The sequence below is a fragment of the Myotis lucifugus genome, unplaced genomic scaffold (genome assembly GCF_000147115.1).
Source record: "Myotis lucifugus unplaced genomic scaffold, Myoluc2.0 scaffold_926, whole genome shotgun sequence".
Lineage (NCBI taxonomy): Eukaryota > Metazoa > Chordata > Mammalia > Chiroptera > Vespertilionidae > Myotis > Myotis lucifugus.
The window spans coordinates 81,526-91,989 of NW_005871974.1; the positions used below are offsets into that span (position 1 = coordinate 81,526).

General features: G+C 44.0%; 1 protein-coding gene across 1 annotated transcript; it reads left to right on the forward strand.

Annotated features, from left to right (window-relative positions):
* The first annotated feature begins 5,997 nt into the window (after window positions 1-5,997).
* Window positions 5,998-6,930, forward strand: LOC102427612 (olfactory receptor 8A1). Its single transcript, XM_006106849.1, has one exon. The coding sequence runs from the start codon at window positions 5,998-6,000 to the stop codon at window positions 6,928-6,930; it is 933 nt and encodes a 310-aa protein (XP_006106911.1).
* The last annotated feature ends 3,534 nt before the right edge of the window (window positions 6,931-10,464 follow it).

The following is a 10,464-nucleotide window of genomic DNA, read 5'->3' on the forward strand; positions in this document are numbered from 1 at the left end:
GATGATGATGATCATGTTTTGAATGACCTAAGTTTGTTTGTAAAAATGTTTGAATGTTGCCGGAACCCGGTTTTGGCTCCAGTGGAATAGAAGCGTCGGCTCTGCGGACTGAAAAGGTCCCAGGTTTCGGATTTCCGGTCCAAGGGCATGTTACCTGGGTTGCGGGGCACATTCCCCAGTGGGAGATGTGCAGGGAGGCAGCTGATCGATGTTTTTTTTCTTCATCGATGTTTCTAACTCTCTATCTCTCTCCCTTCCTCTCTGTAAAAAATCAATAAAATATATTTTTAAAAAAAATGTTTGAATGTTAGCATTGCAGCTGTGGGCAAACTATAGCCCGCGGGCCGGATCCGGCCTGTTTGAAATGAATAAAACTAAAAAAAAAAAAGACCGTACCCTTTTATGTAATGACGTTTACTTTGAATTTATATTAGTTCACACAAACACTCCATCCATGCTTTTGTTCCGGCCCTCCAGTCCAGTTGAAGAACCCATTGTGGCCTCGAGTCAAAAAGTTTGCCCACCCCTGCATTAGATTCTAAGTTTCCCAAGATGCAAGATAACTCTATCAAAGGAAAATTACCACCCCTGGGAGACAAAACATGATTCACAGCAGAGATGTAAACCAGGACTTAATTGTTCCTTCAGCAAGGACTCTAGTCTCTGAAGTGACTGCATCCCATGAGAGGCTCTGCCCATAGACATATAAACATACGTCCGGATCTCCCAATCTCAGGGACCCATTTTTTTTTTTTTTTTACTCCTGTAATAGCCTCTTTGAGTAAATTTAAGCCTAGAAATAAATCTGTATGGTTCTCTCATTCTTCTGACATTTATTTCCTGATTGTTGAAACCAAGGCATCCTCTAAAATTTCCAGGAGACTTCCATTTTTCCTCAGCACAGGTATTTACAGACTTAAAGCAATTTTATGAAAAAAAAATGTCTTTCATGAACTCCTGTTTTTAATGTGTGATATTTCCAACCATTTGTTTTCCTTCATCTCTAAGTGTTTTCTCATCAACAGCAATCCTGAGCCTCTGATGGTCTAGTAGAACTAGAGGTAATAATTGCAATAGCTCATATCAAATATGTGGGTCATATTTTTCTATTTATACCATTAGATGACCATGGGAGTAAAAATTCTGTCTAGGATTTTCCCTTCTGCCCTGCTTTGTAAAGCACTTTGAATTCTGGTAATGGCATATTTAAGGTGGATTTTCTATCTTTTGGATTGTTTTAAGAGGTAGGCAGGGATACATAAGAATTTTTAAATCTATTGTTATCTAGAGGAAATTTATTTTTGTCTTTCTTTTTTATATATATATATTTTATTGATTTTTTACAGAGAGGAAGGGAGAGGGATAGAGAGTTAGAAACATCGATGAGAGAGAAACATCGATCAGCTGCCTCCTGCACACCCTCTACTGGGGATGTGCCCGCAACCAAGGTACATGCCCTTGACCGGAATCGAACCTGGGACCCTTGAGTCCGCAGGCCAACGCTCTCTCCACTGAGCCAAACCGGTTAGGGCTATTTTTGCCTTTCTAATAAATAGAAATAATATTCAAAAAATCTTAGCTACCTCTGGTAGTAGTTAACATGAAGTTAAATGCTTCTTAAATACCTCACCACCAATAATGTAACACAAAAAGTTCAAAATGTAATGCAGATTTTATTCTCTTTAACCACATCCTAAGGATTTAAAGACTCCTACACCTAGGAAAAAGAAACACAGTGCTGGCATTATTATTATAGGACTCAAATGAGACAGTATATTTTAAAGTACTACATTAAAAACCAGGCTAAAATGTTTTTAAAAACACATATATACCTATACACATGTAAATGCATATATGCACTGAAAAAATCGAGAAGGGTAGTCATTACCAGTGCTAGTCTCCAAGGAGCAGGAAAGTGGTATTTTATTTTTGCTTATTTGAACTTCTACTTTTCTACAATGAACATATACTACCTGGGTAATTTTCTTACCTGAAATTGGCAATAAAATCTTTCCTCTACCTCCAAAAACTCAATAAATTGCAAAATGATAATAAATTTCTAAACAAAGATAAGCTACAGCAGCCCTAACTGGTTTGGCTCAGTGGATAGAGTGTCGGCCTGCAGACTCAAGGGTCCCAGGTTTGATTCCCATCAAGGGCATGTACCTTGGTTGCGGGCACATTCTCAGTAGGGAGTGTGCAGGAGGCAGCTGATGGATGTTTCTCTCTCATCGATGTTTCTAACTCTCTATCCCTCTCTCTTCCTCTCTGTAAAATATCAATAAAATATATATTTAAAAAAAACAACCAACATAGCTTAGTAGGACGAAACAGACTGGTGGTGAGAAGTTCTGGGTGTTAGGCCTAGTTCTGCCCTTTTAGAGCTTCATTCTCCTGGCGAATGGACAAAATAACACAGCATTCCTCTTTTTTCTAAGCTATGCAAAACCCAAGGCATCAAGTGTAAAGCGCGTTCAACTACAATATTTCTTGGAGCTGCAGGTGTGCAGATATAGAGGGCCACACACTTGGGCCAAGAAAAGAAGCTAATGACCGAGAGAGAGCAGTCTGAGCCCCAAGTCCCAGTAATGGAGTCTGGCACTCGGTCTTCTCAATATGAAAATCCCACTCTAAACACATTTCTCCTCATACCCCAAAATTTTAGGGGCAGTTAATAAGATGGACCTTTGAAGAGCATTATAGAAAAGTTAATAATTATATAAGGAAGCATTAAAATAGTGAGAGTTTGTGGTTTTCTTTCTTTTTAAAAAAAATATTTTTATTGATTTCAAAGAAGGGAGATGGAGAGAGAGATAGAAACACCAATGATGAGAGAGAATCATTGATTGGCTGCCTCCTGCACACCCCACACTGGGGATCAAGCCCGCAACCCTGGCATATGCCCTGACCGGAAATTGAACTGTGACCTCCTGGTTCATAGGTTGATGCTCAACCACTGAGTCATGCTGGCCAGGCAGTTTATGGTTTTTAGCTTAAGAAATACATCTCAGAGACAGTTAGGTATCATATCCAGCAATGATGATCCATGCTTCTTAGGTTCATGTCTATAATTTCAGTTCTTTGCCAGTAGGTAGATAATGGCCATGGTTTAATACTATGATCTGGAAATAATAATGGTAACGATGACGGTAATAATAATAATGATGGCTGTTGCGCACTTACTCTGGACTATTCTGTGTGCCAAGGCCCAGGCTGCATCACAGATCAATTAAATCGAGCCTCTGTTGGTGGAACCCAGACATCATTCCTTCATTGTTAAATGCTTCAGGTAGTTATAATATACAGTCAGTGTTGACAACCACAGTCTTATGGGCTAAAGTTTAGTAAAGAACAAATTCTAGACACCTAATGACAACTCACGTTTCTATAGCAATTGAATAATTGCAAAAAAAATTCTAGCCCTAGCTGGTTTGGCTCAGTGGATAGAGCGTCAACCGGTGGACCGAAGGGTCCTGGGTTTGATTCCAGTCAAGGGCACAGACCTTGGTTGCAGGCTCCTCCCTGGCCAGGCCCTGGTTGGGGCTCGTGCAGGAGGCAACCAATCAATGTGTTTCTCTCACATTGATATTTCTCTCTGTCTTTCCTTCTCTTTTCCACTCTCTCTAAAAATCAATGGAAAAATATCCTTGGGTGAAGATTAAAAATATAAATAATTTCTAAATGTGCATTATCCAATGTTAGTTTTACACCCACTTTTAGAAATGCTATTACTAACTTCTTTATCTTTCAGATGCAAATGGATTTGTACTCAATGATACAGTTGCCCTGTCAGTGCCTCAATTTGAGATAGGCATCCATACATTCATATTCAGTAAATATTTAGGAACTGCATAGATGACAGTGAAATTTCATTTTTTAAGCAGAATTTATCACCAACTATAAAATATGAAATACACTGCTTGTTACCTACAGGGCAGAGGTTCTTGAACTTTATCATACACTGGCATCGCCTGGAGAGAACGTTAAACCCAGATTACTGGGCCCCATCCCCAAAGTTCCTGACGTGGCAGGTATGCGGTGAGGCCTGAGAGTTTGCCTCTCTAACGTACAGGTGATGCTGAGGAGGCTGGTCCGAGAATCACACTTAAGAAGCAATGCTCTCGGGCAGTGGTCGGCAAACTCATTAGTCAACAGAGCCAAATATCAACAGTACAATGATTGAAATTTCTTTTGAGAGCCAAAGTTTTTAAACTTAAACTACATAGGTAGGTACATTGTTATTAACTTAATTAGGGTACTCCTAAGCTGGCCTTTGCTAAAAAACGTCCTCAATCTGATTGAGGTACGTTAGCTGAGGTCGACTCCTTCCAACTCTCCCATCCACACTCGTCTTGTCTACTTGTTTCGTCTATCTCCTTTCGTTCATCCTCTCTATATGTCCAAACCATCTCAATATACCTTTCTCAATCCTCGACACTATATCTTCTTTCACTCCACAACGTTCCCTAAAATCAACTTAATAAACTTTAGTTAAAGTTTTAAGTCTTAGTTAAATTATAGGTACGTTGAATAAAACTTGATATCATACTTAATAATATTCCTTACAATTTACCTTACGATAACCATAAAATTAAATCATGACAATGACTGACAAACACTAATGTGAACAATGGCCTTGCATCTCCTTGGAAAGTTTGGGTAAGTCAGGTTTGTATGCTGTTGTTTTTAATTTTAAGCACAATTCCAGGTTCTCATCAATAAGACGACTTCTCAATTTACTCTTGATAAGGTTCATGCTTGAAAATGATTGTTCACATAAATATGTAGACCTGAATAAGGAAAGAACAGCAAACGCTAGTTTTTTCAGTTGATTATATGAGTCAGGAATACTATTCCAGGTGTTAAAAATCAACATATCTTCCTTCTCCAGGTCTTTCAAAGCAGACCACTTGTGCTGTGAACTAAGTTCACATTTGTTTTTCTCCAATATTTCTATATCAGCACATAGATGTTCAAATTTCGAGCTCCACAGTTCTTTGTTTTTTAAATCCAGCAATTGCATTTCAAAGTTGCCAATGTCAATATTAAAGGGAGAAAATTTTAGTTCTGTTACAGTAGCATTGAGAGGTTTTTTAACAAAGGCTAACATCACTTTGCTGTTTCTGAATTCCTGGAACCTGTTGAGAAAAGCTTCCCTCATATTTAAAATACCGCACGTGGCCCTAACCGGTTTGGCTCAGTGGATAGAGCGTTGGCCTGCGGACTCAAGGGTCCCAGGTTCGATTCCGGTCAAGGGCATGTACCTTGGTTGCGGGCACATCTCCAGTGGGGAGTGTGCGGGAGGCGGCTGATCGATGTTTCTCTCTCATCGATGTTTCTAACTCTCTATCCCTCTCCCTTCCTCTCTGTAAAAAATCAATAAAATATATTTAAAAATAAAATAAAATACCGCACGTGGTATTTTGTGGAAGAGCCACACTCAAGGGGCTCGCAAGCCGCGGTTTGCTGACCACTGCTCTAGGGTATTTGAGAAACATAAAAGTGTTAAATGACCCAGCTCTTGGCCCCTTTTTCCTCTCATTTCCTTGATCTTTGAAACACCCAGGATCTGGTCTTCCTCCCAGCAAACAGCAGGATGAGGGAAGGATGCACCAAGAAAGAGCCCACGCCCAGCTGGCGTGGTTCAGTGGTTGAGCATTGACCTGTGAACCAGGAGGTCAGGATTCGATTCCTGGTCAGGACACATGACTGGGTTGTGGGCTCGATCCCCAGGGTGGGGCATGCAGGTGGCCAATCAGAAACATCATCATTGATGTTTCCCTCTCTCCCTCTCCCCTCCTTTATGAAATCAATAAAAATTTATTTTAAAAGAAAGAAAGAGAGAGAGAAAGTTAGAGAGAGAGAAAAGAAGGAAGGAAGAAAGGGCCCAGGATCATCAGCTGCTCCAAATGCTCAACACTAGCTTCACCAGGCAGTCCCAGACACAGCCTCTCACGGGTTCTCTCTTCTCCCCACAGGGCGCCCAAACAAGGGAAAATGGCCACAGAAAATCACTCCACGGTGGTGACAGAGTTCATTCTCCGGGGATTGACAAATCGACCCGAGCTCCAGCTCCCCCTCTTCCTCCTCTTCCTGGGGATCTACTCGGTCACCACGATGGGGAACCTGGGCATGATAGCGCTGATTCGCCTGAATGCTCAGCTTCACACCCCCATGTACTACTTCCTCAGCAACCTGTCACTCGTGGACCTCTGCTACTCCTCCGTCATCACCCCCAAAATGCTGGTGCACTTCGTGTCAGAGAGGAACGTCATCTCCTACGCGGGGTGCATGTCGCAGCTCTACTTCTTCCTGGTGTTCGTCATCGCTGAGTGCTACATGCTGACGGTGATGGCCTACGACCGCTATGTCGCCATCTGCAGGCCTTTGCTTTACAACATCATCATGTCTCGTCATGTCTGCTCCCTGCTGGTGGCGGTGGTCTACGTCATGGGGCTCATTGGCTCAACAATAGAGACCGGCCTCATGTTAAAGCTGCCCTACTGTGAGGTCCTCGTCAGTCATTACTTCTGTGACATCCTCCCCCTCATGAAGCTCTCCTGCTCGAGCACCTACGTGGTTGAGGTGGCCGTCTTCTTCTTAGCGGGATTCAACATCATAGTCACCAGCTTCACGGTCCTTTGTTCCTACGCCTTCATCTTCTCCAGCATCCTCCGCATCAGCACCACGGAGGGAAGGTCCAGGGCCTTCAGCACCTGCAGCTCCCACCTTGCGGCTGTGGGGATGTTCTATGGGTCCACCGCGTTCATGTACTTAAAACCCTCCACTGCCAGTTCCCTGGCCCAGGAGAGCGTGGCCTCTGTGTTCTACACCACAGTGATCCCCATGCTGAACCCCCTCATCTACAGTTTGAGGAATAAGGAGGTAAAGGCTGCCATACAGAGAACACTGCACAGAAAAATGTTTTGATGCGAAAGTTATTCTTCCTCAACTTGAAAAGTAAGTTGTGACAAACATCAGCAAGAAGCCCTCGGCATGAATGCCCAACCACAATGGGAAACAATCACTTTTCTCTACTTTTTTATTTTTTGATTTTTTTAATCCTCACCCGAGGATATGTTTATTGATTTTAGAGAGAGGGAAAGGGAGAAAGAGAGAAACATCGATGTGAGAAAGAACATCAATTGGTGGCCTTCAGAACAGGCTCTGACCAGGGAGCGAACCCACAACCTGGCTATGTGCCTTGACTGGGAATTGAACCCAGAACCCTTTGGGGTAAGGAATGAGGCTCCAACCAACTGAGCCACACGGGCCAGGTTTTGAGAGCTTACTCTGAGTCATGCGACTCTTCTAAATGCTTTACATGTATTATTTTAATTAACCCTTACAATAGGTAGGCACTATTGCTGTCCCCATTTCACAGATTTGGAAACTTGGTTTAGTCACTTGTTCAAGGTCACATAGCTGGTAAACAAAGACACAGGGATTTAAACTCAAGCCGAAGTGACTCCAGAGCCCACACTCCTGGCTCTCAATCGTTATCCCCTTTGCTTTAGGCCAGTGGTTCTCAACCTTCTGGCCCTTTAAATACAGTTCCTCATGTTGTGACCCAACCATAAAATTATTTTCGTTGCTACTTCATAACTGTAATGTTGCTATTGTTATGAATCGTCATGTAAATATCTGATAGGCAGGATGGTCTTAGGCGACCCTTGTGAAAGGGTCGTTCGACTGCCAAAGGGGTCTCGACCCACAGGTTGGGAACCGCTGCTTTAGGCTAACACTCCCTTTGAACAGCCTATGACGCTTGCCTAATTATGCTCCTCCAAATTTCAAGGGCCTCCTGAAAATAATTTCCCAGCCTCCCACTTTTATCATCCGCCCTAGCCTCTTCCCATTTATAAAAACTTCTTCAGGATGACTGGGAAAGACTACACGAGAGTCACCAACTCAACCTGGTTTCAGAACTGCAAGTCCCACGTCCTGGGAGACCACGAGATCCCACACGAACCAGAACGCTTGTCCGTCCACGGTTACATGCTGCAGAAGCTCTTCCTGATTAAACAACCGACAGACCTACTGCCAACCTCACTCAGTGAACCCAGTGGCCACGGGACAAAGTTCCTCCCTGCCCCCCTTGTTTATAACGACATCAAGGATATGGGATTTGTGGACATCCTCTTGTTATTTCTAGCTATTTTGGGTATAATAGCCTACCAATCAGTGGTTTACTATGGGAAGCAAAAATAACTCTAGTTTTTTCAAGCAGAAAGAGATTTCATACAGGGAATGACTTGCTTACAGTGTTTTTGAACGACTGAACAAGGGATGAGGGAGCCCCCAAACGGACTCTGAAATAGATGTGACCCAGAGGTCAGGAAGCTCACGTCTGTCACCGGGAGCAGTGCCTCTCACACTCACAAAATTGGTAACTACACAACTGGACTCTCGTTTGAAACGCAGATTTGGGGGTCTGCTCCACACCCACAGAATTCCTGGGTGGGGCCCAGCAGTCTGTGTTTTCATAAGCCTTTGGATAATTCTGATACGTACTGAAGTGTGAGAGCCACCTCACTCCGACCTTCCAGACCTCACACCGATTCCCCTCCAGCGCTCCAGCTACAGGCGAAACTGGGATACGTAATTTTTATTTATTTTATTATTTTATTATTTTTAATGTATTTTTATCGATTTCAGAGAGGAAGTGGGAGAGAGAAAGAGATAGAAACATCAATGATGAGAGAGAATCATTGATTGGCTGCCTCCTGCACACCCCTGGCTGGGGATTGAATCTGCAATCCAGGCATGTGCCCTGGCTGGGAATCAAACCGTGACCTCCTGGTTCATAGGTCAACACTCAACCACTGAGCCACCTTGGCCGGGCGGATATGTAATTTTTAGCTCTCAGACCTGACTACCAGGAGGGTGGGAGGATTGTTGAAGGGCTGTTACTGCCAAGTGGCCACTCCACCCTTTTCTTCCTGACTTTCCTCCAGCAGGAACTGAGAGCTCTACCGCCACAGATCCCCTCTAATTAGAAGAAAATGTAGGAAAATATCTTTGTTATCTAAAGATGAGAAACCACAAAGCCAAATAAATGGGTGAATTTGATAATATTAACTGGTTGATTTTTGTTTAGTAAAGGACACCGGGGGTAGACTTAATAGAAAGATAACAAAAAGGAAGAAGATATCAAACTGGCATCATTCAACATCAACAAAAACAAAATGGACACAGTATATAGAACAAACAGCTTACAGAACAGAAAACCCGAAGTGCCCCTCAGCATACGAGGAGATGCTGGAGCCTATTGCTAATCAGAGGAATTGCAAAATGAAACAAGATATGTCTTCACACCCACCACTGGGGAAATCAACAGGTAAACTGTAGTGGAGACTTTGCAGCAGTTACAAGCAAAGGATTAGCTCCAGGCTACATAGCTCAGAGCCATGGTGCTCTGTGAGAAAAGCGAGGAAGACAATGAGGTATAAAACACACTGTTACTGGCAGTGCCCTCAGCGGTCCTCAGACCTATCTCTTGCTTCAACGGTGTTTTGACGGAACAGACCCAGGGACGCCCCTTCTTCCAGCCTCCGACCACCCTCCAACCTCTTTTCCAGTCACCACCTTCAGAACCACCTCAGCCGTCCTCACCTCTGAGACCAGCCAGCACTTTTTACCTTAACTCCTATTGCCGAACCACCATGAGCTCCCAAATTCGTCAGAATTATTCCACCAAGGCTGAGGCTGCCGTCAACGGCTGGCCAACCTGCCTCTGCGGGCCGCCCACACCTACCTCTCTCTGGGCTTCTATTTCCACCACCAGGCTGTGGCTCTGGAGGGTGAGTTGGTGGAGGAGACGCTGGAGGGCTCGGAGCATCTCTTAAACATGCAAAACCAGCGTGGCGGCCGGGTTCTCTTCCAGGACGTGCTGAAGCCGCCCCAAGGTGAGTGGGGTGACACGCAGGACGCCATGGCCTCGGAGAGGAACCTGAACCAGGCCCTTGTGGAGCTGCAGGCCCTGGTTCTGCCCGCACAGACCCTCAGCTCTGTGACTTCCGGGAGAACCACTTCCTGGGTGAGCAGGTGAACCTCATCAAGAAGATGGGCAACACCTGTCTCAGCTCTGCAGGCGGCCAGCCCCCAGGCTGGGCTGGGCGAGTATCTCTTCGGAAGACTCACCCCCAAGCACGACCAGGAGCCTGTGGAGCCCAGAGGCCTTTGAGGGGCCCCTCTGCACCCCCCTGGTGTCTGGCTTTTGCCTGAGCCTCACCCTGAAACTACTAGCCATTCTTTTAACCGCCCTGAAGCCCACTCCCATGCATTGGGCCGAATGGAAACAATACAGCTTTTTGCAGCAAAAACAAAACCAAAGCAAACCAACCATGATGTTATTTGTGATATTAAAGTTACATGCACACAAACCAGAAAAAAAATATTTAGAAAGAAAAAAATAACTAATACCCATTAGGTAGGTTAGAGCTAAGATGCATGGAAGTAGGG

Bases quoted from the DNA above. Each gene is read 5' to 3' on its own strand.
- LOC102427612 (XM_006106849.1), top strand. From the start codon at position 5,998: ATGGCCACAGAAAATCACTCCACGGTGGTGACAGAGTTCATTCTCCGG.